This window comes from Microtus oregoni, unplaced genomic scaffold, assembly GCF_018167655.1.
Source record: "Microtus oregoni isolate MIOR12 unplaced genomic scaffold, Mior012 000144F_ref0000341, whole genome shotgun sequence".
Classification (NCBI taxonomy): Eukaryota; Metazoa; Chordata; class Mammalia; order Rodentia; family Cricetidae; genus Microtus; species Microtus oregoni.
The window spans coordinates 459,145-486,278 of NW_024544794.1; the positions used below are offsets into that span (position 1 = coordinate 459,145).

Genomic DNA, 27,134 nt, shown 5'->3' on the forward strand with positions numbered 1-27,134 from the left:
AAGGGTTCGATAGGGATTTGGTCTCCAGACCCAACCCAGTGGACACTGGACAAAAACTCCAGAAGTCAGCGGTGTGTGTGAGGGCGTGGGGGTGTTAGTCTCCTCCATAGCCTTTTACCTGAGCTCAACAATACAGATCTCTCACTCAGAAGAGCCGGGACATGATTACGACTTTAAAGGAAGAGTCAGGAAGTAGGGAGGCTAAAGAGGGAAAAACAGTTTCCTCAGGTCTCTGAGTGCTTGGAGGATAAAGCCAGGCTGGTGCCCTGCAGGCATGCACAGACTCCACAGGGGGAGACATACTTTCTAATTTGGGTCAGGCATCTGCAACACTGATTGCTAAGTTCACGGGATACCACGTAAAGAAAATACCAACGTCAAGGGCTCCTGGGTGGCTCTGCAGGTAAAGGCGCTTGCTGCCCAGCCTGACCTCCTGCGTTTGCGGTGGGAGAAGAGACAACCTGCTCCCGCAAGTTGTCCTCAGACATCCGCACACGCTTTGCAGCACGACAGAAACAGAGAGAGCATGCGCAAATTTAAGAAAACTAGATGTGTAAATTAGGAACACGTTCTTCATTTCCCGGATGCTCGTTGATCAAGCAAGCGTCTGAGGAAAACTACAGCAAAGTTCCGTGAAGGTCTAAAACGCTTTGAATAAAAATGTAATGCGGAGGTATTTCAAAGCGTATGTAGCGAACCTTGCTCTGTTCCGCTAGTCACTGAGAGGTCCTGGGTCCGGGTGGAGTGGACAAACCTGGTATTACCCTGTAGTAGCGCTTGCCCTGACTTAAATGATCACCATAGGATGATTCCGAAGCCTCTGGCCGCCTTGGTTTTGCTGGACGCTGGCAGCCACTCCTGTACTTTCCTCATTGGTCAGTGACTTGTTTTGTGCTGCTTTGGTTGTATGACGGACTTCCCCTAGGGGGATACAACACACGTCTGTTCCCCCCAGACAGGATCTCGGGACAGACCAAAGTCTAATTTGGTGAAACCGATAAGTGTTATTGGGGCTCATTACAGGAATATGGGTGAGGGGGTACTTAGAGGAGCAGAAATGACTCAGAAAGACAAAACCCACTCCAGCGTGGGTTACAATTCACCAAACGGAACCTGGAGCACTTGGCGCAGCCTGCAGGCAGCTCAGCAGGTTGGACACTGCCTTTTCCAGGTGCCTCAGTTGGTCTAAACCGCTTCCTGACCACTCAGCTGGTTTCTTATTCTCCCAGCCAGCTTGGTTTGTTCCAAAGTCTTCTTTGGGTTAGTCCGGTTGGGCAGGGCCTCCCAACAGTATTGTTTACTCTTAGGAGCTTAGGACGGAGGGACCGAGTAGATCTGATCAGTTTCAGGGACTTCCTGAGCTACTTTTAGCTGCTTACCTTCCTTCTTAAGGAGCTTCCAGAAGGGTACAATGTTGCAGGAAACTGCTACACAAGGCTGGTTTTGCACTGGCGGGTTACTCCTGTCACTCAGGCTCCCTCCAGATCATGGTACCCAAGTGTTCAGCTGCCCTCCCGATCCTGAACTGCTTCAAAAGCAGAAGCTATTATTTCCTTTTCTCACCAATTCTCCCAGAGCTGTTAAAGTTTTCTGTATTGCCAGCCGTGCTCTAAGAGAATTTCTTAAGTTGCCTAAATTATCTCCCTGCTATTTAATTATTACTCCTGTTTTTTTTTTCCCTTTAAAATTAAGGGAACTTTTCGCTTACTACAATCGCAACATAAAAAAAAATTAAATAACTGACTTTAGAAGCACAATATTTAGATTAACTTGGGTGTTTAATAAAAATGTGTTTTCGCCCATTCTGTTAAACACCAGGTGTCAGAAAGATTGTCTCCTTTTACTTCATGCTCAGGAGCCTTTGCTGAACACAGCTCTGTTTTCTCATCTGTTTTCCCCCGATGCAGAATAACAAAAGGAAAAGAAGCAAATCCAAGCAGCATCCAAGCAACAAAGATGCCAAGGACAAGGCGGAAAGGGCGGAGATGGGGCCCCTGCAGCCACAGGTACCGCTGATGCAAAATGGTCACATGAATGGCTGTGACAAGGACAGCTCATCCCCTGACTCTGCCCAAGAAAAACCGGCCCTCCCGCCACGTGAGAGAAAGATCTCGATACTGGAGGAACCCCCGAGGGCTCTGCGTGGGACCACAGGTCAGTTGTTCCTAAGTGTGTTTGCTGAGGGTGATGGGCAGAGAGCGCAACGCGCATGCACGCAGAGGTTAATGCCTTGCAGCTCTGGCTGCTGCTGCTGCTGCTGCTGCATGGGATGAGAAACTCTGAACTGTTAGTGTGTAGATGTCACTGAGTCCTGAAGCCACATAGTACGTGGCCTCCAAGAGCTGTGCCATCTGTCCCTGCACAGACTCAGAGGATCCCCACCTCCACCCCACCACACTGAAAAGCCCCATAGTTCTGTTCCCGTCTAGGCTCCTTGTTCTGTTCGGTTGTTTTCTATGCTGGTTAAAGAATTAAAAGGCAGGAAATATCTTGAGCGTTAATGTGGAACAGCTGGGGAATCTTCCAAGGCCGCAGAGAGGATCAGTCAGAATCCGCCAATAAAGAAAGGTTTTTATTAGGGGGTGAAGAAACTCACACACACACAGCAAGCACATGGAGTGAGACCTTCCCCAAAGCAGAGGGGGATTTGGGAGCCTGAGGCCCAGCTTCTCTTAAGGGCTAGGGGTTTTGTTTTTATTTTTGTGTTTTGTTTGTTTGTTTTTAAGTCTTCGAAGGGTCTTCCTCCCCTAAATTAGGGTTGTTCAGCTTGAGGAAGACAGAATGACTGATTGGCTCACAGCAGTTGTGAAACGTGACCTCATTAAGCCTTGAACTTGCGGAGCAGGGACCCCTATGGACAGGAGGAAAAACCCTCAAGGCTGTTGTTTTAGCTGCCAGACTTTTGTCTCAGGGCTGGAGGGTGAGGAAGAAGCCCCTTACCATCTTGCTTACATAGCTGCTACCCCTCTCCCTATCCTGCCTGTCAGGGTCTGTCTGAGTCTCAGTCCCTTAGATTAGTTCATAGTAGGATCTTGGGGGAACTAGGTATTGCTATCTTAAAGAGATGCTTCTTCTGGGATAAGGGAAAGACAATATGACAAGAAAAATGTTATTAAATTCTTTCTTTAGACCAGATTATTTTATCTCCTTTTATAAGGTGGACTGGAAGAAAATTGAGGGTATTAGAGTGTGGATTCATTATATACGCTGCAGCTCTCAAGTAACTTCAGAAGTCTACGTGTGTGTGTGTACATGTATGCTGGTGTGTGTTCTATGTACACGTGTGTGCAGGCGTGTATGCCTGTATGAAGGCCAGAGGAGTTTGTAAGGGGTCTCTTGCTCTGGGACCCTCCACCCATTCCTCTGAGATAGAGCCTCATGCTGTACCACAAGGCAAGCTGACAGCCAGCAAGCCCCAGAGACCCTCCTGTCTGCCTACTGTGCACAGCGGTTGTGCACAGCAGTTGTGAACAGCCGTGTTTAGCTGCTTCCATGGGGCTTGGGGATTTAAATTCCGGTCTTCGTGTTTGCACAGGAAGTATGCCTACCCACCGGGCTCTCTCACCAGCCCCAGAAGGGTACTTTATTTATTTATTTATTTATTTGTTTGTTTATTTTGGTGCTTTTATTTTTAATTTCCTTTTTATCTGTTCTTTGAGTCTTTCACATCTGGATCCCATTCGTTTCTCGTTCCTTTGTATCTGCCCTCCACCCTCACACCTCTCCCCCAGATAAAATTAAAAAAAAAAAAAAGGAAAAAAAATCCATCTTGTCATGGAAGCTGCAGTATGACACAGTGAGTCACGCCGTAAACCCTTTTGTCCGTGTATCTTAACTTGCAAGAGTTCATTGCGAAGAATTGTCGGTCTGGTTCGAGGCCCCTGGTTTCTTGGCTGGACGCTCAGTGGAACTCCTCTTGGCCTGGGCAGCATGATAGAACCAGTCTTGTTGGTGGAGGTGTGGGTAAGCTAGCCCCAAAGTTATGAATATGGAAGAGCTGTCCCCCTTGCCCATCTGTAATGTAGCAGCATGGGGGGGAGGTGCTCCCCATGCACCCTCCCCCCCCCACCACCATCAACGCCTGACACAGGTGGAGAGTTGGTCCAGAGGTCAGAAGGGACAGAGAGCTGCCCCTGCCTGCCACCAGCTGCAACACTCGGGAGAGCAAGCCCTGCTAGCAAGCGTGAGCAGCACAATTTAGCCAACCCCATTGACAGAGGCGTGGGCAAGCCAGCTCCGATATTGTGAGCATGGAAGAAGGCAATTTCTTAGTACACTGTCAATCTTTGGGTGCATCATTTCTTCCCTACTTTTCCGTAATATAAGAAAACTATTTTGGGTATGTTTCCTACCGCTGCGATACCAAACCCTATAGACAGAAAATTGTAAGCAAGAGAAGCTTATTTGGCTCATGGTTCTAGAGGCTGGGAAATCAAACACTGGCAAAGAAGGCGTGACAGAGTTGAAGGTCTACACTACAAATCCCCCGCTGTAACCACTGCAATCTCATCATAAGAATGGCATCCTCAGTCCCAGTCACAACGTTAAGGGTTTACCTCCCAGCATTCAGTATGAGGAATTCACTTTCTAGTACTTCTGGGGACCCCTTCAAGCCATAACTTTCAATAATTAAAACTATCCACTGCCCCATGGTTATAACAAATCCTAAAAATAAAATTTATATGTGATGGAACCTGCCTAGAAACAGAATTTCAATCAAAACCTAAGACCTTTTTGACCAGGTGAACTGGGAGGTCTTGTTCACATATACAATGAGCCACTTTGGACTTAAGATGGAAAAGGCAATATTCAGCTGGATATTGTAGACAGTGTTTCCTTCTGTCTAATATATGAAGGAAGAGTCAATACATAAATAGATGCATCTGTAAAATCTCTGAGAACGCAACTGCTACAAATTCAGTCTGATGGGTGCTGGGTGCCTACACCAGGAGGACTGGGATGGGCACCCCTGGGAGAGTCTTAGTTGAGTACCAGATGCCAGGTGGACTCTGAGAAGGATACTCGTGATGTAGGCTCTGCGGGACTCATTCTCTGATATTCTTGTAGTGAAGACTGTGGAATACAGTGAATTTCAGGCTTGGAGAGCAGAGATGCCACCTCCACCTGAGCGATTGAGATGTTGTAGATTGGTGGGCAGGGAAAGATCTAGGGACAAGGTGACGGAGAAGACAGGGAAGGTTAGGGACAAGGTGATGGAGAAGACTGGGAAGGCTAGGGACAAGGTGACAGAGAAGACTGGGAAGGCTAGGGACAAGGTGACAGAGAAGGCTGGGAAGGCTAGGGACAAGGTGACGGAGAAGACTGGGAAGGTTAGGGACAAGGTGACGGAGAAGACTGGGAAGGTTAGGGACAAGGTGACGGAGAAGACTGGGAAGGTTAGGGACAAGGTGATGGAGAAGGCTGGGAAGTCTAGGGACAAGGTGACGGAGAAGACTGGGAAGATTAGGGACAAGGTGACGGAGAAGACTGGGAAGGCTAGGGACAAGGTGACGGAGAAGGCTGGGAAGATTAGGGACAAGGTGATGGAGAAGGCTGGGAAGGTTAGGGACAAGGTGACGGAGAAGGCTGAGAAGGTTAGGGACAAGGTGACGGAGAAGGCTGGGAAGGCTCGGGACAAGGTGACAGAGATGACTGGGAAGGCTAGGGACAAGGTGACAGAGAAGACTGGGAAGGTTAGGGACGAGGTGACGGAGAAGACAGGGAAGGTTAGGGACGAGGTGATGGAGAAGACTGGGAAGGTTAGGGACAAGGTGACGGAGAAGACTGGGAAGGCTAGGGACAAGGTGACAGAGAAGACTGGGAAGGCTAGGGACAAGGTGACAGAGAAGACTGGGAAGGCTAGGGACAAGGTGACAGAGAAGACTGGGAAGGCTAGGGACAAGGTGACAGAGAAGACTGGGAAGGCTAGGGACAAGGTGATGGAGAAGCCAGGGAAGGTTAGGGACAAGGTGACGGAGAAGGCTTGGAAGGTTAGGGACAAGGTGACGGAGAAGGCTGGGAAGGTTAGGGACAAGGTGATGGAGAAGCCAGGGAAGGTTAGGGACAAGGTGATGGAGAAGACTGGGAAGGCTAGGGACAAGGTGACGGAGAAGGCTGGGAAGGCTAGGGACAAGGTGACGGAGAAGGCTGGGAAGGCTAGGGACAAGGTGACGGAGAAGGCTTGGAAGGTTAGGGACAAGTTGACGGAGAAGGCTGGGAAGTTTAGGGACCAGGTGATGGAGAAGGCTGGGAAGGTTAGGGACAAGTTGACGGAGAAGGCTGGGAAGGCTAGGGACAAGGTGATGGAGAAGACTGGGAAGGTTATAAGGGGTACAGAGACTTTTGCTCAGCTCCCTTGTCTGTCGTACCCCTTCAGTTAGTATGGCGTTGTTATCCTGTGACAAGCCAAAGGTGAGTGAGATCATCCCTGTAATGAGTCTTTCTCTACTCCACCTGCCAGCTCCCAAATAACTACATGGAGACTGATTAGTTACGGAAGCTTGGCCAATAGCTTCAGCTTGTTTCTAACTGGCTTTTGTAACTTAAATTAACCCATATCTTTTCATCTCCATTCCTTTACGTGGGTCAGTTTCCTTTACTTTCAATGCTGCCTGCTCTGTTTCCTGGTGTCTCTGCCCTTCTTCTTCCCAGACTCCCCTGTTCCCGAAAATACTGCCTTGCTCTTGGCTGTTCTTTTTATTAAACCAACCAGAGTGATGTATATTCACAGTGTACAAAAAGACTCTTCCACAATAAATCCCTGCCTAGGATTTCAAAATACAAACAAAACCCGATGGTGGTACACACTAACTGAGGAACATGACAAGCGGAGGCCAGGTCATGACACTCGGTATCACACAGGAAGTCTTTAAGTTGCTCCTCCAGCCTTCATTTGTCTCCTCCTTTCCTACCAACTCCATCCATAGTGCTGTGGTCACTCATCCTTATCAACTACACGACAGTGTCTTAAAACCAAGCAGCGACTGCCATGAGAGCCGCCTCGTTCATTTTGAATCCAAATTCTCCAGGAATTTCTAATTCGGTTTTTAAAATCTCTTTTGATTTAGAGTCAGGACAGGAGGAAGAAATGAAATAACCGAGTGGCAGGTTCCCAGCTTTACTTGGTATTGCTTTTACACGAATTACTTTCAAAGTCTAATGACTCAAGTTGATGTTTCGATATCAATCATAAACTAAAAGCCGAGCCGTGTATGTGCTCATTGACTCGTAATTTATGCCTCTGTCCTAACACCGTTTCAGTAAATCTGTCAAGTAAATGGACTGGATGCAAGGCAGAAGCCCTTCACCTCTCCACGGGTAGCCCCTTGACAGCTAAGCACCAACTAAGGCTGTCCTCTCTGCAAGGCGACTTGATCCTCACCGGCAGGATATCCAGAGGCTTTCTGGGAAGAATCTGTACTATCAGTACAAAATGCCGCTCGGTGTCCTTATGGTTCTTTTGAGTGTCACCTGAACAGATTGTTGCTGTCATTGGCTCCTCATAAATCTTTATGCTTTCTGTGAGCGTTTTTTTTTTTTTCAGAAAAATGCATGACTGGAGTAGAAGGTCATTAGGTTGACCGTTGGCTCCATCGGCGTCCCACGTGCAGTGGTCATAGATTTTTTTTTATTTATTTATTTATTTATTTATTTATTTATTTTGGTTTTTTTCGAGACAGGGTTTCTCTGTGGCTTTGGAGCCTGTCCTGGAACTAGCTCTTGTAGACCAGGCTGGTTGCGAACTCACAGAGATCCGCCTGCCTCTGCCTCCCGAGTGCTGGGATTAAAGGCATGCACCACCATCGCCCGGCTGGTCATAGATTTTAAAAGAAGTTTATGATTGGTTAAGTTTCTTTCCTCCAAAGATAGTAAACGCCCATCATGAAGTAGATGCCAAAACTGTTCAAGGACTCTAAAACACGTGTTTAATCTACCAGAAGTCCTGAGCCCGCTGACAGACAAATCACAGGTGAATGTCAGAACTTGTATACATGGTACCCCATTCCGAGCAGAAGGATGGATGAGGTGCAGTCTTAAGCCCTGTTTCTTTGGGGAACCCAGGCTCCTGCATGGAGAGGCCAAAAAAGTACTCTTCCCCTTTCTGAATTTTTGGCAAAACTTGACTCAGTTAGGTCTATCTAAATTGCAATGGAGAATTAATGCTAAAGCCACGCGCTCTCTAACTCCTAAAAAAAAAAAAACAAATTTTAAAAAATGTGTAATTGAAAAATTAGAAGAAAGTAATAGTGATAAAACCCTATAATGATATTCTGTGCTTGAGTGGAGTCACAGACTGAGCCGGAAGGAAATCTCCCGGCTACGTTCATCAGGCTCTCCAGTAATGAAACCACTGGCTCAACAAAGCCTGCCGCGTACGTCCCTCCGGGCAGCAGGCTGTGGACGTGTGCAAGGCATGTTTTATCTTTTTATAACACCTTGACATTCAGGATCTTTCTCCTTTTTTTTTTTTTTTTTTTGAAAGTCTTAAACAGAGTCATTATTCCGGTAGGGGAAAAGTTAGCTTTAAGATATATGCGGGTGGCTCCGGGGTGTTAGCGTGACTTCCTCTGTGAAAAATAACCGCCCAGAGCGCCATCATTCTAGGCTGTAAATATAACGCTGTCAGCCGAGAAAGTGCTGCGTGTCGGCACGGAGTGTGGAGGCTGAAGAGTAGGCTTTCGGCCTGAGAGTCGTTCTTTCTGTATTTCAGAATGTTTAATAACAGCTCAGATGAGATCTTTCATATATATTCCAGTCCAAACCGTCCTGTTTCCAAATACTAAGTTCAAGCAAAGACTAGACAGAGGTTTGTTTTTATGAAAAGCAGTGCTAAAGATAGTCATTTTTACCCCCTCAAGGCCTCCAAACTAAACATCTAAAGCACCTTAGGGTCCAGTTTCCCCAAATCTCCCTCCTGCTGTGTTTTTTGAGCCTCAGATTCTCAAGCCTTATCTGTGTTTGGGCCAGAACAGGAAATCACGTTCCTCCTGGTCTCCCTCCAGCTGGACCCATGCCCACGGAGGAGGGAAAGCAGGACTGGGGCCACCAGAAGCTTCCCTTTAGAGTTTCTCATCCCTAAAGCATCCTGGGAGGCCACATCTTCTTTTCCTGTTTGCCACAAGCGGAGGGCTCCCTACCGTGTGTGCTGGTCTCCACAACCTAGACTGCAGATTGTCCCTGTCCCCGTGTCTGCCGTCCCTTTACAATACAGACCCTGAGAGGCTCATGCGCACAGAACTGCCTCTTCACCGCGTTCTCAACGTGGAAATCAGCCACAGGAGAAAGAAAGGGGCTTGTGTTCTAATGTGGGTGTTACCCAGAACACGTCCGTGTTTTGAGGTGCCTACAGGGTTCGCACGCAGACTTTTTGGGAGGAGCTCCAACAGGATCCCTCCTGCTCCTCTGAGCCCAGCACTGGGACAGAGGATTAGAGAAGACCCACAGGAACACCGCTAGCCTGAAACTTTCATAGCAAAGCAAAATCTGTGTAGTCTAGGGTTTCAAAAGTGCCTGCTCTCCGGTGACTCAACAGATCATGAGCAAGAACCGAGGTGCCCAGCCATGGAAATGTCTGGGCTCAAGCCTTTGTCTTGTGTAATTACAGGCTGTGTGCCCATGGGAAAGTTAACTGCTCTGTGTTTCATTTTACTCCCTTGCAAAGCAAAACAAACAAACAAATCTAACTGTCCAAGATTTGGGTGAGCAGTGAATGAATAGCTCAGAGCCCTCAGCACAGAATCTGGCAGAGAGGAAATCGCTGTGCCCCTGGTTTACTTGATGAGCAAATCTGTCTGAGCATCTAAAGGCACACCCGATGTGAAGATGAACCAGATGACCATGCATTTGCTCCCAGGGAGTTTGCGTACTTTGTCGGGTAGGGAAAATAGATAGATAATAAGCCAACATAAAACGAAGCTCCTAAGATGATCAGAGATTCTGAAAAGCACACAGGCCCCTTCTCTGAAGACACAGTGGATGTTCGGTGGGTGTGCGGTGGCTTCAGATGAGGTCACACTGATATAAGCATCCGAAGAGGAGATGTTTAAGCTGAGCTGCGGGTACTTCAGTATCCCATGCCAGGCCGTGGTGGGCTCCACAGCCAGGTTTGTTAGCTTTTGTTCGTTTGTTTCTTTAGACTTGGCGAGCACCTCGAAGAAGCCCCCGCAATTATCAGCGTAGGTTTCTGCTGTCTTTGAAAAATTAGAGATATCATACATTTTATATAGAGCTGAGATTGTGTGCTCTCTTACAAACACACGTTTTATTGCTGTTTCAAAGCACACAATTATCCATCGTGTTCCTCTTTAGTTACTGTTTTAGGACCCAAGCTCTTGGTTCATTTCCGTGTAGTGTGCATTGCTCGGCTTTCACCTTTTCTTCTAGCAGTACTGGGGCTGAAATGGGCAGGTACTTGTAGGAGCAGCCTTCGGTTCTACCCTCCGTGACTCAGATCTCTGCTTTCTTTCCCTGGGTAGTCGAGAGCAGAAATGGACACAGACAGGCATTGGCTATAGTAACCCAAGGCCACCGGACAGCCAATGCCCTCAGCTACTTCTCTGTTTCCTAAGCAGGTGAAGCCCAGAGGCCTCTCTCCCCTTCTCGTTGACAAAGCACATTATATCTGGTCCAGCAAAATCACCCTCTATTGATCCTCATCTCTAAATACCCTACCTTCGGAACCTCGACATGGTGGCTTTGGTTCCAAAAGGACTTGAATAGAATGCACACGGGGAAAGGAAGGGGTTTCCTAAAAGGTTTTAAGATTTTTCTTTGAGCAAAGCTTTGAACGAAGCTCTGTCGGATGCAAAGACGGTTGAACTTGCCTCAAGAGGAACGAAGACAGTGGCGTACGTTTGACTTTACACGTCTGTCTTCCACCTCTGACAGCTTGATCCGTTGCTGATACCTGTTATCTTTTAATACAAGGTCAGGGCATCACCCGCTCTCATGGCCTCCAAGCGGCTCGGGTTCCCTGGGATTTGGATGGAATAATAATGACTAAGGAAATCTTTGAAAGGGCAGACCTGACATTATGTCTAGCTAACCTCCGTGTTCTGCCCCCCTACGGCAACGTCAGTGTGTCTGTCAGCCGCCCTGTCCTGCAGAGGTGGGAGAAGAGATGGCAGGGAAGTGGCTGTAACAGGAAGAACTTTCCTGAGGTTCCATCACTGGACCATTATTCTGTAATATCTCAAAGGAGTTATTTCTACCCAGGTCTCCATGCCATCACCCCCACCTCACCCTTCAGACCGTTTGTGATGACTTCCACCCCATCTCTCCAAAGACACTGCACCCAGGGTCCGCAGGGGCCTCCCAGCGACTGCATCTGACAGATGTTTCATCTTTCCTTCCAGCAGATGTACCATTGTTTACACCTCTGTCTTGACCCGCCGTGTCTTTTTCAACTTGGTTTCCATGGCATGGCCCCCTTATTTTCTCTGTGCCTTTGTTGCTTTCCATCGGTTTCTTTGAGAACCATGTTTTTGTGTGGTTTTTGGCCCGTTACGTCTCATCAAGGCTTGGCTGGCCCCAAGTCCTTCATCATGCAGGTATGCCTTCTTCTGAGATCATCTGGACCTCGCCCTGGTTTTAATTATGTCGCGTGGCTCACCCCAATCTTCCGAGTCTGCATTCCTCTCTGAAATTGGGAACTAGAGTTGATTCTTCATTTAGACATTTCAGATCACTTCAATGGCACGCTCCAAACCATCTCTTGATCTCCATTTTAAGCTTGGTTCTCTTGTTTTCGAGTTCATATCCATGCAAGGCAGAGGTCGAGCAGCACTCGGGACAGCCCTCTCTCTCCCTGTCCCCTCCCTGTTATCAGTCCACCAACAGGACCTGCTGATTTTCCTTCCCAGGTATGCATGGATCCATTTCTCACTGTCTCTCCCTCTTCCTTCCCACCCAAACCACCGCCCCATCTCTCTCTCACTACTACAGAAGTGCGCTCAGGAGGCTCCCACATCTCCTCTTGCCCCCTAGATCCTTCTGCAAACTGTGCTCTTTCCAAAAACCCAAGTTTGACTTTTTTGAATAAAGAGTAAGTCTTGTTTCTGGATCTAAAGGTTCAGTGCATATGGGACCCTGTGTCTTATTTTAAGTTATTATCTTTTGCTTTTTAGATATAACTATAGAGTCTGTGTTTCTGTGTTTAAAATAGCTTTGTCCTAATTGAGGAAATTTGGAAAATTCCATTAGATAAATCCTGTCTCCCCAAAACAACCGTTGTTAAATTTCATTTCAAAATCACTTTAAGGCACAGACACAAAGACTATTCACAAAAATAATTATATAGCACGTGATTCTTTTGCATTCTGCTTTACTTAGCATGGAAGGATGAGCATCATATCATTGAAGATCTGTTAAGGTTATTCTTCCCATGGTATCTCATCTTTTATTTATGATTATAACAGAGAGGAGGTTCTGTTATAGTACAACCCTATTTCAGCGTTCTGCCTCTCACTTATCTTTTTTAATTTTTTATTTATTCTTTAGTCATTTCATACATGAGTTCAATGTATTTAAAGACTTAAAATAATTAGGTGCATATATGTCTGTGTCTGCATATATGTCCATGCATGCAGTCACCCTCCGAGGCCAGCAGAGGGTGCTGGATCCCCTGGTGCTGGAATTACAGGAGGCTGTGAGCCACCCATCTTGGGTGTCGGGAACTGAATTCTGGTCCAGTCTAAGAGCTGGGAGTATTCTCAGAGGCCAAGCCGTCTCTCCAGCTCCAGAAACAATGTGCTCAGAGTGTGCTCGCATCCAGACTAGTCCTTCATGAACATAGGCGGCCACTGGATCACAGGCTATGGGCCACCGTAAACTCACACCCCTTCCCTCAGGGGCCATCAGTTGCCTAAGTGCTTCATTTGGGGTGGGGTCTGAACCCTTACTTCCCTGAGTCCCAGAGTGCAGTCTCCTAAGCAATCTTCTCCGAACTTTGGCTCCTGTGATTTTCCTACCTCTTCCACAGCATCGCCTGAGCCTTGCTGGAAGGGCAGCAATAGAGCTGTCTGTTTAGGGAGAAGCTCCCTCCGTAGTCACCGAGTCTCTCTCTTGGAGAAGTTGTGAGACTCGGTACTGACAGCCATCCACCCCATAGGGAAGCTTCTCTGAGGAGAGGGGAGGTCATATTTATTAGTGTATATTAACTATGTAAAACGTTGTGTTTATTAACGGATGTGTTATTTTTATAAATTTGTCACATCTTTTAACTGTTTCTAGATTGTTTGTTTGTATGGATTCTTTAAGTTTATCTCTGCTTTTAGGAACCACACTGTAGTGCAAGGCTTCTGTGATTATTTCTGGGCCTTGTAATTACTGGGTTTAAAAAGGATGAGTGTGCCTGTGTGTGTGTACACATGTGTGCATGTGTGTGTGCTTGCACATATATACGTGAGCTTAAGTTCTAAATATACGTCTGTCTAGAAAGGTTGCACTAATATTATTGTTTTTTTAAAAAAAATTATTTCCTAAGGTAATTTCCATTTGTATTTCTCTTATTATAAATATTGAAAAACAGTAATATCAGGTACCCAAGAGCTATCAATTATATTACCAGTCATCATAAAATGGAATTGTATTTACTTCAGTAATTTTAAGAGAGTGTTGACATGTTTTAAGTGACACAGACATTAGGAATCTTAAACCTAATATTTAGCAACAAAGTTATGCTTTGTGTATCGATTTTTTCCAGATAAAACTACCATACAACCCTTAAGCATGATCAGGCTTTATTGGAATATCATCTTTGGGGAAGTCTCTCAGAGCATTTTAATAGGTTAAAATAATGACTTTGGGGCTGCTGTATTTACTACACCCCTTGAGGTTAGAGTTAAATTGCCTGTCTACTTCCAACAGTCTTCTTAGGAAAGCATCGGATTTACACAAAAACAACTAAAATCTAGAGAAAAGAGGCTTTTGAAATTTTAAAATTTATATCTGTACACAGTTGTTCATACATGGTTAAAAAATGTGAGCCCATGTGTCTGTATTGACACAAGTGGTTAAGTAAAATTATACTCTTACATGGTTCTTATCTTAGTCATGAAGAACATGTTTATTGAAAGGACATTGTGATAAACAGATAATACAATCATGTAATCTTTACAATGATCTCTAATTGTTTTTAATTTTTATACTAATATAAACTCAACATGGTAGATATAATCTCATAGTACTAATAATTACATTAAACGTAAGCGGCTAAAACTTCAGTTAGAAAACAGGTAGTGACAGAGTAGACGTGATATGATAAATGTAAAGCTAAAGGTAGGGCATAGGAAAGCCACACTGTGTAAACAGCTACATACAAAGGATAGGTGTGGCTGCATTAGCACAGAGGAAGAGATTCCAGTTCGAGAAACGCTGGCAGAGCCATTCCATAGTAACACATAAGTCAGTCTATCAACTAGAGTTCACGATTCTAAACCTAATTATAGCACTTCAAAATCTATGCAGCAACACTGATAGAATTAAAGAAAGACCAATTCATAGTGGTTGTAGATTATAATACTATGTTCTTACTGATTGATGAGACAACTACATTAAAGATCAGTACTCAATACTGTCAACTAACCTGATTGATAGGGCCATAGACCCAACATTGCAGGAACATCTGGCGTTTTCATCAAAATAGACCAATTAATAGGTCATAAGATAAGTCTCTGGATATAAGTTTAATATTGTGTGGTATCTGTTAGGAGGTATCAACCAGAGAAGACTGACTTGAATGTGGGTTCAAACCAACAGAAAGTCTTTATTAGCCTTCCAGAGTCTACCCTAGCTGTTCAGGACCTGAGTGCAGTCCCAAGCCTTTCTCAGGAATGAGCATTGAAGCACAAACAATAAATCCTGGGTTGACATGCCTCAATTAGCAAGAACAGTTAGCCAAAAACCACAACTATAGAAGCCAGGAAGCAAGGTTCATGAATCTAGGGGTCTCAGAACTCCTGACTTTGGTGGATTAGGTTGTTGTGCCCATTTTGGCAAGTGTTAACTCCCTGTATACATGCTGAGTTCCAAGGCCTGAATGGCATTTCCATCATGGTATCAGTTGTGCTAAGATCTGGGGGCCTGTTTATGCACACACACACACCTTAGAGTTTCCTTTTTCTATAATTGTAACCAACATTTGGCAATATAAAAGAATTTAAATCTTACATACCAAAACAAAAGAAGTCTAAAATACCTAGGAATAAATTTGATTGTTGATATTTAAGACCCCCAAGACTAAAACAATTTAGTTAAGATCATTTTTAAGGCTCAAATAAATGATGAGGTTCATAATGTTTTAGAATCAAAGGATTCAATATTGACAATAGTCCAGCTTTTTCTCAAATTGGCTTGTAGCTTGAGCACAAACTCAACTAAAATTCTGCCAGATTTTCTATTGAAATTCTTTTTTTTTGAAAAAGCTAATTCTTAGATGTACATTAGAATGCAAAGGGTCTACGGTAGACAAAATAATCTCTAGAATAAAAATGAATCAATCTGGAGAACAGACATTATCTGATACTGGGACTTCTTACGTAGATGTGCTGAGGACAGATAAGTACATCAGTGGGTACGAGAGAGTCCAGACACCAACTCACGCAAATCGTCCGTTGTTTTCCAACCGTGTGGCCAGGGCCATTGAGACAAAGAAGGTCACACTGGGCTCATTATCAGCTTCTTACATTGTGTGCATTGGTGTCAAGGGCAGAGAGATATGGCTCACTGTGTTCTACAGGAAAGGAAGAACTAGCACATCAGCGAGCCCACGTGAAGTGTCCCTAGAGTCTCCTTGAATCAGAAAGTTAACTGCTTCTCCGCCAGTCACTCGCTAGGTGTGTGAGGAACTGCTAAGTATTTTCCGTTTCGGAAGGGTTCTCGTAATTGTGACATTCACAACCACAGAAGTTTCTGGGCGCCATTATTAAGATAAACACCCGGGAAAGAATTAAGTAAAAATATGTAGTTTTTGCTGAAATCTAAGCAAATTCACTCTTTCGAAGAGGTCACAAATTTGGCTCAAATCCTGGATGAATATTAAAGCCACAGAGGCTCCAGTCTGCCGAGGTGCCCTACTGTTGGAATGACCCTAGCGATGTAAAGTGCTGCAGTAATGCTGGGTCATTGCTACATATTTTTCATTCATTCATTGTTTATCCTGTAGCAGTCGATATCAAGCCTAGGATGATAAGCGAGGCCTGTATCTCTGCCTCCGCTTTTCACGCACAGAAAGTGCAGACTAAAATAAATGCCTTCTCATCGTAGGATATAGATTAGTAGTGACTGATCACTGCAAACTCTCCATTCCTTACAGTTTATACTAATGTTAACCAATAGAAATACAATGCAAGCCCAAATGTAATTCTATATTTTTCTAACAACCACATTCAAAGGTATAAGGTGATTTCAGTTGGGTAATATGTTATCTAAATTGGTATATCTAAAATATGATCATTGCAATATGTGATTAATATTTATTCGTTGACTTTTTGCAATGCTAAAGATCCAACCTAGGGCCTTGCATATTCTGGGTGAATACTACACCACTGAGCTATACCCTCCAGTCTCCATATTTTTAGTATTTATTAAAGAATCTTTGTAAGGTATCGTGCCAAGCTTTTCAAAAGAACAGTCTATGCTTCCTATCGGACTTCTCGTGGCAGTATGGATAAGTCACATTTTAGCCGTTCCGTAGCCACACGTGGGGAACGGCTACCTTATTGATCGTGTACCGTGTGGATCAACTCCGGTCAGCTACAGGCTCTTCAGTTTTAAAGCTGGACTCCAGAGGGAGACCTGATGGTGCTTCTGATGCTAAAGGGAAATCACTGTGTCCGGGAAAGAACTTCCATTATTGTATGACTGCAAGTCCAGGACTTGTGGTCCAATGGCCATCCTTCCGTTGTGGCTGTGTAACTCTCCGAGAGAACCCCGGGGTTTTGCCATATTTATAGACTAATCTACCTAGCCAGTGTGCAGATAGATCCAAGTGGTCTTTGGGCATTGTAAATAATCCCCAGTGTCTGATGATTCCCCTCAATAATGATTTTTCAGAGGGCAAAAAAGATGGCTATTAAAATTTCTCCATAAATAGTTGTGAGATGAACGGTGAACGGAATCAATAGCCTACATATTTATTTCTCTGACGCACAAACAAAATATTTTTAGCTACAGGTTAATGAGCTCACATTTATTTACATGCTTGTCTCCTGGTTAAAATTCATTTGCATCTTAACAGAATAATTTCTGTTCTTCTCCCTAAGGTCATTATTTTCATTAGGCTACCCGCCCCCATATTTCCAAGACCGCAACTAATCTGCTGTGCTGTGCTGAATTTAAGATTCCGAATGTAGAATCGCACACCAATGTAGAACTTCAGCTGTAATGTAGGAAGGGCATGAGCTGGAACCAGTTTGGATTTAGACATTGTTTCAATGCAACTGTTTATAAATCCATCCTCAGGTGGGCTTACCCATCTCCACTCCTTCAGAGCCACCTGGGATGCAGAACACAGGGCCCACTGCTGACCTGGGCTCTCCAGAGACCGTCCCTTAGGGACTTGCTGTGTGAACAGTCCCGAGGGAGAGTCATTTCACACTGAAGCTTGACAGCCCCTATCATTCACACAGTGATGTTCTACATTAGTGTGACTCAGGATTAAATAATACCTTACCATTTCAATCGGTTCTGTTACCGCAAGAAATGCGATTTAAGTGTTTGCTCGCTGTTCGCTACCCTTTCTGGACATTTCGTTGTGTGCTATAATTTCCCTTTCAGTAAGGTTTCCATCGTTCAGGGAAACTCCTTGATATGCAGGTTATGAATGATGGATTGTACCAGAGTCAAATCGTATTTATCATAAATGAGCTAATGTCTAAAATCAAATTGTCTGGGACCCGGATTGCATTCTCTCACACTCCCCCCTCCCCCCCGTCTTGTGACAGTGTCGGGAAAGGTGTGCCTCGCCTTTTTTTTTCCCTATGAAATCATTTTAAGAGTACTTTAACTCAATCACAGTACTGCAGAAATCTATTGAACCAGACACAAGTCCCGGAGCTTGGAAAGGGAATCTGGCTCAGTGTCTGCCCTCGCGGAGGTCATAGCCTCTCGTAAGGCAGTGCTGAGAGACAGGCGTAGGAGCCTTACACCAAATGCAATATATAAAGCCAACAAGGAGCAGGAAGAAGCAGGGGTGGGTAAGTGCCCCAGAAAGGGACAGGGAGGCTGGGCTTCAAAGAGAGGATGGCACTCTGCATACGTGTGAGCCACAGCCAGCTAGAGAGGTAAAGCCATTCCTACTGGACTGTCCAGGATGCAGGGTAGCTCAGAATTGGAGTCTCTAAGCCAGAATGTACTCTTTCTGCTAACCACGTACCTGTCCATGAACCTGACCTTCAGAAGCACACTGGCTACTGTTTTGTTTTTTCTTCTTTCTTTCTTTCTTCCTTCCTTTCTCTCTCTCTCTCTCTCTCTCTCTCTCTCTCTCTCTCTCTCTCTCTCTTTTCTTTTTTCATACCAGAGATCTCTGTGGTGAAATCTGAAAAGTAATACATTCCCTTTTCGGGCCCTTAGGCACCATTTAATTCACACCAGCAATCACTACCTCGGACCCTACCTTTAAAGGATGCCAAAAGCAATGTGTTGCTAATTTATTGTCTCATCTATCAAAGCTCTAGAGAGAATCCAGCTCTTGGAATTTAAAGATAGTTGAGATGTTACCGTGATGCTTACCAATTTAATCCCGCCATAAATTAGATGGAATGATGATGTTGCCCGTGGTTACTCCATGCTTGCCTCATCTCCAATTCCTCTCCTGCCTTCCTTAACTCAGAATGAAGTACCCCAAAGCGTTAATAGAGATGGGGGGGGGGGTTGCGTTTTTCGGTTGCAGTGCAAGCTCACCCTGAAAGATGCGTAAGCTTTTACTGGAATCGGGGAAGGGAGAGATGGGGACTTATACTCATCTCTTGCAAGCCTGTTAATACCTTGCTAGGCAGTTACAAGTGAGGAAAGTGGGGTTCAGATATTAAACAGCTTGTCCACCTCTCTCTGCAAGCAGTTCCCAGAGCCCACACACAGACCCAGGTCTTCTGACTCTAAACCCAAGGCCCTTTCCGGTGTTACGTCACAGAAGACAGTTCCCTCGGTATTTTGCAGGGCAAGGCATTATTGTCAGCCTGCAAATGGAACCAGACCTCCTACCCTTCCCCATCACTCGGCCGCCCGTGTGTTTGCTTTATCCCCTTCACAGTCATTATCTGGTGTTCTCTTACAGAAGGCAACAGACTACCGCAGCAGAGAATGTCCTTAGATGGGAGCCCCAAAGCTATTCATGGACCATCAGAGAGGCCAGATGGTCTACAGTGGTCATCTGGGCAGCCTTGTAACCCAAGCAAGCCTAAGGCAAAAACATCTCCTGTTAAGTCCAATGCCCCCGCAGCTCATCTCGAAATAAAGGCGGATGAGCTGGCAAAGAAAAGAGGTAAAGTGGTTTCTTTTGTGCACATGACTTGACATGTCCCGTACACACTTAAAAGTGCCAGTATGGCAGAACTTTCCAGAAAAAAAAAATACTGCTTAGCAAAGAAAATCCTACTTACAGTGGTATTTCTTCTTTATTTTTTTCCTCTATGATCCACTCGGATGGAAAATGGGAAGACAGATACGGTCCTTTCCATGTCTGTCAAAGGTCTAAGAGAATCAAGGTGGAATGGCATCCCCTTCTCTGCCCCACCATGGATGGATGTGTGTTCATTTAGCTCGGTCACTTAGGAAGCAGTGTTAACGCAGGACGGATGAGTGCCCCCCAGACATATGAAGTCTAGGCCTGTGTGGATGAAGATGGATGTAGATCCTGACAGTTCTTCCCTGAGAGACGGTCTTCCCTGTGTGAACTCGGTTCTGTAGTAGAACTTTCAGACAATCTAACACTGCAAGGCCTTTTGCTATTTGACACGCAGAATTTCCATTTTCCAAACCTTGGTGTCTTTGACTTGTGACTAGACGTATGAATGACATGGCTAAATCACTTCCTTTCTGATTCCAAGACTCAATAACTCAGTGACTTCTGATTCGGCCTCAGTTGTATTTGATTTCTGTGACTCTGGCTTGACACACTAGCTCCGTTTTCTCTAGGGAGATTGCTTTCTTTGAAGAAACATACTCTTGATGAGATAAGAGCAGCCTGTGGGCTGGGTATGCTTTCCACCCTGGTGCCGATTGCAGGAAACCCAGGGAGATGGGCACACACAGAGATGCTTGCATGCTGTTCCTGTCACTCCAGGCCTGGCTCAGGATGCCGGTCAGGAGCCAGCATACCTGACACTCTTTCCCCACTCTAACCAGTTTGTACCTCCCCTGTCTCTCTGTCATTGTCCTGCTCTAAATCCCGGTTGACTTTGAGCCACACACGGTGGTGCTTACAGAGGGAGCCAGCTGCACGAATGGCCTTTAGATTGGAAGACACTGAAGTTTATGACGCTTCAGGCAGAAGGACAGACAGACTCTGTGTGGCACAGGCAGCGTTCCTCTGGGTGAAGACATTCTCGAGGGCCAGGCAAACCATTTCCCTTTAGCAATGTTTTTCCTCTAGAAAACAAAAGCCAGGTCTGTGTGGGGTGGGTGGGTTGCCTCATTTGTTTCTTTTAGTTCATAAATAAATGATAAAGTGGTCCCGCTGATCGTCTTTTTCTTGGCGTCCATTTTAGGCCCAAATATTGAGAAATCGGTGAAGGATTTGCAGCGCTGCACCGTTTCCCTGACTCGGTACCGCGTCATGATCAAGGAGGAAGTGGACAGCTCCGTGAAGAAGATCAAAGCCGCTTTCGCGGAGCTACACAACTGGTGAGTAAAAGCCGACCCCACAGCAGTAAATTCCCAGCCTCCGGGCCGTTCCCGTGGCCTCTAAAAAGCATCAGATGGAAAAGGTGGTTTATTTAATGCATAAACATCCCAGAACGGCTCTCTGGCTGACTCTTTTTAAAGTTCTGCAGGCAGGAAAATAGATCTTGGAAATGAGAAAGCAAAGGTATTTTGGGTTTTTTTTTTTTTTTTTTTTTTTTTTTTTTTTTTTGGTTTTTCGAGACAGGGTTTCTCTGTGGTTTTGGAGCCTGTCCTGGAACTAGCTCTTGTAGACCAGGCTGGCCTCGAACTCACAGAGATCCACCTAGAAAAGGTATTTTGAATAAGAACTCTGATAGCTGTCACAATTCACTGGAGTTTGAAGCTGACCTACTAGCGTATCGGGGCTAGGGACGAAAGCTTATGGGACGTGCTTACGTGGCGTTGACTTCTGTGAAAAGCTAATCACATGAGGGATATTTGAAAAAGCAAAAATATTCCCATCATTATCATTAAATTCCCCTAGTAAAAAGAAGCATCTTATCGAGTAAACTTAGTGATAGAGTTCCCCTCTTGATGTGGGCTGTGGTGGCTGCATCCCTGTAACAAAAGCAACCCAGGGAAGGAAAGATGTATTTGGACATACAGTCTGAGAGTGCAGGCCACTGTAGCAGGAACTCATGACTACGGCACAGGAGCTGGAAGCAGCTGGCCGCCTTGTGACTGTGTTTGGGAAGCAGAGTCGGTGGGTGCTGCTCCCCAGCTTGCTTCTTCTTTTTCTTTATATTCAGCTTAGGACTCCAGTCTACCGACCACAGATAGAGCAATCGAGCAGGCCTTCCCATCTTGGTTAATCTAGGTAACAGCTCACGGGTGTGCCCGGAAGCTTGCCTCCTCAGCCACTCTAGATCCCATCAGATTGACAATCACTCTTAGCCAATCACAATGCTACTCTCAGTACAACTCAGCTCACTGTTCTATACCAAACAAACATGCTTGCTTTCTTAAAAAAAAAAAAAAAAAAAAAAAAAAAAAGATGGTTCCCTGGTGTGGTTTAGGTGTTGCCCTTCCCGCCCTTCAGCTGGTTTTACTGAGAAAAAAAAGTCTCTCTGATCCCTGGGCGATTAATTATGGACAGAATTGGAGTGAGATATTTATCATTATATAGAATGCTATTACCATGGGAAAGATCTTCTCAGTGTGCCACTTAAGACTCCATTTCAAATGAGAAAAGACACACTAAAGACAAAAGAGAATCTCGTGGCTGATGCATCCAGAAATATTGCAGAAACTTCATTCAGGTAAATCTACTTCTAAGTCAAATTGTATTATCCCACTATCAGGAGCCGGCCATTCTCCTCCTCCCTCACTTCCTCCCTCCATCTCTCTCGTGCAGGATCTCCCACCGTTTCCCTCTTCTGCTTATTTCTTACTTCATTCTTAGACAGACACCCTGCTTCTTGGCTTCTCCCTCAGTCTTAACCCCTAAGGCTAAGTAGCTCCAGCAAAAAAAAAAAAAAAAAAAACGGCAGTGGCTTTTTGGTCAAAAGCATTGGCTGCTTTGGTCCCGTGTAAGTCTCTAATCTACCAACCACTACAGCAGGAGAAACGGTCTTCCCGCTATCTGTTCCAAGTCAAATGCTTCTTGTAGAGCCGACAGCGGGTTCAGTCCCAGCTCAACCTCATAAGCTGAAAGTTGAAGAGCCACAGTTACCCAGGTCAAACTGTAGGCGCTCACACTGAAAGAAACCACCCAACCGCGGCACCCGAGTTCATGGAAGTCGTCCCCATCTCTCCTTGAGCTCTCCTGGTGCTACAGCTGGTTGCATTTTCTACATAATTTTCTACGCCATGTCCTTGCTTTGATACTGCTGTGTTTTTTAGCAGAAGCTGTGGCATTAAGGATTAAGCTTCACACTTAGCTTGATCTAAAATACATGCATTTTAAACCATCCGATACCTACACCATCCCGAGGGTGCAGAAGACACGAGGAACTTGACATGAAATGTCTCCTTCGGTCACCACTCAGCCCCTTACAGGTCTTCTGAGATGAGCAGCCCTTTACCCTCACCCAGACACGGAGTCCGTGGAACTTTCCTCTTGACCAGATTGTAGCTAAGTTGTCCAAAGCAGCTCCCAGGATGCATGTGAGCACTTACATACAACAAAGATGCTGTACTATTGAAGATCAGACTTTTTAGTGGTTTCTAGTTAGGACTTTTCCAATCTCTCCTTAAGCCGGTTGCCCCGTTGCTTATAAGTCTACCCAACAAGTGTCTAGAGCCAGAGGCAGCAGGGCTTCTGGAAAAGGCCAACGAGTAAATTTGTTAAGCGTTCCAGACATATGGTCACTCAGCTCTGCTCTTGTGAAAGCAACCTTGGACAATGCAGAGAGACATCGGGGCAAAGTTGCTCCTGGGGTCTGCAGCTTGGCAGCCTCGGTCTTTGGAGGGGAGTTCTGCCCCCTATCCATGTGGGTGCCACTGTAGAGTAAGCGCTTCCTCCCAGGGCCCCTCATGAGACCTTGCATCTGAGTGACTCGGGCTCTGGCTTACCCAGTGGAGCGGTGACCGCTAATCCCCCTGCCTCCAGCTGCTATGACTGCTTTTTATTTACTTAATTTTGTGTGTTAGTAGAAGGAAGAGCACAGGGATCACGAGGCATCTGGAGGTTTACAGCAGGCTTGAGTTTCTTTCACTCTTCAAAGTGTGGTCCAGGAAAGCCAGTGCCCATGGAAGCAATGTGTGGTTTCTCTGCTTTCAATTCTTCCTTTGCTCTTTAACCTGGTGGGGAGACGGGGCCTGAACGAGCCTTACCATGCTAAAAAGTCACCCACAAGACAAAACGACGCCTCCTTCCAGACCCAGAAGGAAGTGTGAAGTTCAAACCGTTTGCTATATGTGGCAGCTACTGAGTAAGCGCCAACACTCCTTTTCTGACCTCTGACCTCACCCTTTATAAAAATGATCCCACAATTGTGCGCTAACTTAAAAATCAAATCAAATTACTGTGTAAGCATAACCATTGGCGTGTGTCTCTGCCAAGAGGAAACCTTTGCTTCTGTTCCAGATAAGACCTGGGCCCAGCCAGCACAGTGACAAACTAAGACAGAGCCTCCCTTGTCTCTGCGGAGGGGAGGGGAAGGATGAATTTTGGGAATTGTGGTACTCATAGAAATACCATGCTATGGAAGACTTGGTAAAGAAGTTTCCCTACTGGTGGCTAAATCGTGTACCATAGGCAGCAGAGGGAGCTGTGTGCCTGGCACCACCAGTTAAAATACAGGCAAACCTTGGGCTCCATTGGACGAGGTTTATAGATACAAAACACATGGTTCGCATCCTTTGGTTTTCTGAAAAAAAAAATTATTCATTCTGAAACGGTACTTAAGTCACGTGACCCTCAGTGAGCCAGTGAGCCCCACGCCTAGGTCCTCTCTCCGATCCTTATTTGGGTCGCCCAGTCCTCCTAACTCCCAAGTACTCAAAAGGAGGCCTTGTGTGTCCTTCAGAAATAAATGAATAAAAACATACATTTAATGTAAAACATTAAAAATAAGTTTCACTTTGCCACCAATTGCCAACTTGAGGACACAAATCTGCTTGAGGATACTCCACCAACGATCGTGATGAGTTCGTGGGAACGGCGATTTAAAGAAATTAGAAGAAAGTGGGCGGCTGGTCATCCGCCAGCCTTACTGAGGACACACCAGGGCTGAATGAGCTGGGCATTGATCCTTCCCAAGCAGGCCGTGAAGAACGCTTGCTCGATACAGTTAACGGAAGAAAACCACTTTGGCATTTCACCGGAACGCTGTCCCATGTGACTAGCTGGCCATACGTGGGACTTTCCCAAATTCTCAGAACGAACCGGGGATCTGAGCAAGGAACCAAGCTATGACATGATCCTCTCCTGCTGTGCCTGAACAGAAGATAAACTTGGCAATGGAAGCGTAAAAATAATACCAGGAACTAATGCGAAACAGCTGGCTTCGTCTCTGTCCGACTGGCCCTCCTGCCACAGCTGGGAAATAGTCATCCTTTGGAATCATCGCTGCCAGATTTAATTGCTCTGTGCGGAGGCTAGCCTAGCTTCTCATCACAGAGCCGGCGAGTGTGTGTCCAAGTTGATTATGAAGGCTTAAAATGAGCAATAAAACATGAGATTGAAAAAACATCCGGGAAGTATAATAATACTCTATATTTCTGCCATATGCTGAGAGAGAAAGCATCCCAAAATAGAGCTATAAAAATCCTGTTAGGTGTTATTGTCAGTTTAACATCTAACTAAGAGCACTCCTGAGGAAGAGGGAAGCTGGTCAGGAGCCAGCAAAGTCGTGGCAGGGTGGGTGGGGGTGGTGATGAGGTTGTAGAGATGGGGGGGATGAAGGGGGCAATTGTTTTAAGCAGTTTTATTTTAAATTAAAAAAAGGGCATTTAGAGCACTCATTCTGTAGCTTGAGACCACACTGGCCCTGTGTCCTGTGTCTTGTTTTCTTGAAGTGGGGCTGTATTCATTACCTTTCTCATAGCTATGGCCAATTAACACAAGAAGCACTTTAGGGAGTGAATGATTTGTTCACAGTAAAGAAGGAACACATCCCTCCTAGAGGGAAAGGCCCAGGGGCAAGACCATGAAGAGGCTGGTCATGTCAACAGTTCAGTCAGGAAGCGGAGAGCTGACTGGAAGCTGACCCTAGTGACCTGCTTCCTCCCACGAGGCTCTGCCTTGGAAAGTTTCACAAACTCCCAAAACAGTGCTCACCAGGGGAGAAACCAAGTATTCCATACCTATGGTCCTATGACGAGCTTTCATGTTTAAACCACAACAGAGGTGAGGTCTCGTCTAGGCCAAGTCCGGAGGTGAGATGTCTCAGCCCTTGCCCTCTTCCCCTTCCTCTGCCACCTTTCAGGTCATCTCCTCCTCCTTCGTATCTCTTCTGAGGCTCCCTCCTGTTGCCCCCTTTAGGCCAGAGATCCTGGTGTCTCCATACCCCTTTTTTTTCTTTTGATTCATTGACCCTTGCTGGTCTTCCATAGTTCATGACCTCATCCTTGTGAAGATGTACTCCACACCCAAAGCAACATAATCACATGCAACAATCCTCACTAGATACCCTGTCCCTTAACCAAAAGATGAATTCTAGTGTGAGAACCCCAAGCTGAAGAACTCCCTGTTTTAAGGTAGCTGTCATTTACCTGTTCCTGAAGCCTTGGCAGTAGCTAGGCAAAGCCTTTCTGCGCACATTTTCACCCAACTGGCAGGATGGCCCTATATACCAGCCAGATATCGTCTCTTTGACATTTTAAATCCTGTGTTGTTTTCGGGATGTGAGCTTGGGGAGGCCTCCCAACGGGAAAGTAACCGGTGAGACTTGCATCTCAGAAGTACCTGGTCACAGGTGATACCCTATTCCCAGTGTTACTCCTCAGATGCTCAAAGAGTGTAAAATTATTGACATGTACATCCTCTGAGCCACCTAAGTCTGAGGCCAAGTAAGACCATCCTCCTCCTTTACAAGTTCTCTTGTCAGCGACCAACGCTCCCTGCCACCAGCTCCAAACACTCACCCTTTCTTGCCGCCTTGGGGCTGCTTTTGTCTGGTGCCAGGATTTGCTCACAACGCCGAGAATCTGGTTTGTCTGTGCTCTGAAGGTCTTTCGTCGCTCTCCTTGTGCACAGCTTGGTAGTTACTGAGAGACAGTGCCTATGAGCTAGTATTTGCTTCCCCGTCACACCCTCATGTGTGGAAACTATAGTTTGAAGACTCCTTTACAAAGGTATCACCCCCAAACTTACTTCTGTGGTCCCAGAATTCAGTGTCATCTTCTCTCTTTTGGGTGGTCTTTTCATTACAACTTGAGTCTGAAGGACTTAAAATCCATCACACGCTGGAATTAGCAGATCCTACATCTCAGTGAACCTCTATATATTCACAACAGGTACCCTGAAGATGCTGGACTTCACACTTGCAGTGTGGATTGTATTTTTATAGATTTCTCCACCATCAGAAAAATCCCTACAGAGTTAAAACTAGGAAAAAAATTAGCTGTGTCTCCCTTCTCATGACTCGAGTGTCTACTTCCTTCATGGCCTTCCTCACCCCTTGATTTGGACTCTTGAGTGTTTTCCTACATGTTACACTGTACCCACATGCACTTATACATACATGTGCTGGTCAGTGTCTGTGTGTAAGCGGGGACACGCAGCATTTTCCTTCCTGAGCTTGTGTCCTTGCTTGATATTATATATTCTATATCTAATGCATCCAGCGTGGCTCCGGGGATGAACCTGA

At 45.6% G+C, this 27,134-nt stretch overlaps 1 protein-coding gene across 7 annotated transcripts in view; it reads left to right on the forward strand.

The window, feature by feature from the left end:
* The window catches only part of LOC121444848 (SPATS2-like protein), a 156,874-nt gene that overhangs the window by 102,734 nt on the left and 27,006 nt on the right, over positions 1–27,134 (forward strand). For 5 of the 7 annotated variants that reach the window (XM_041646759.1, XM_041646758.1, XM_041646762.1 and 2 more), the window contains 3 exons: positions 1,908–2,154; positions 19,274–19,480; positions 20,706–20,841. In XM_041646759.1, the coding sequence (XP_041502693.1) occupies positions 1,908–2,154; positions 19,274–19,480; positions 20,706–20,841 (590 nt within the window). The remainder of the gene's footprint in view (positions 1–1,907; positions 2,155–19,273; positions 19,481–20,705; positions 20,842–27,134) is intronic. The other 2 variants (XM_041646763.1, XM_041646764.1) reach the window with 1 other exon arrangement.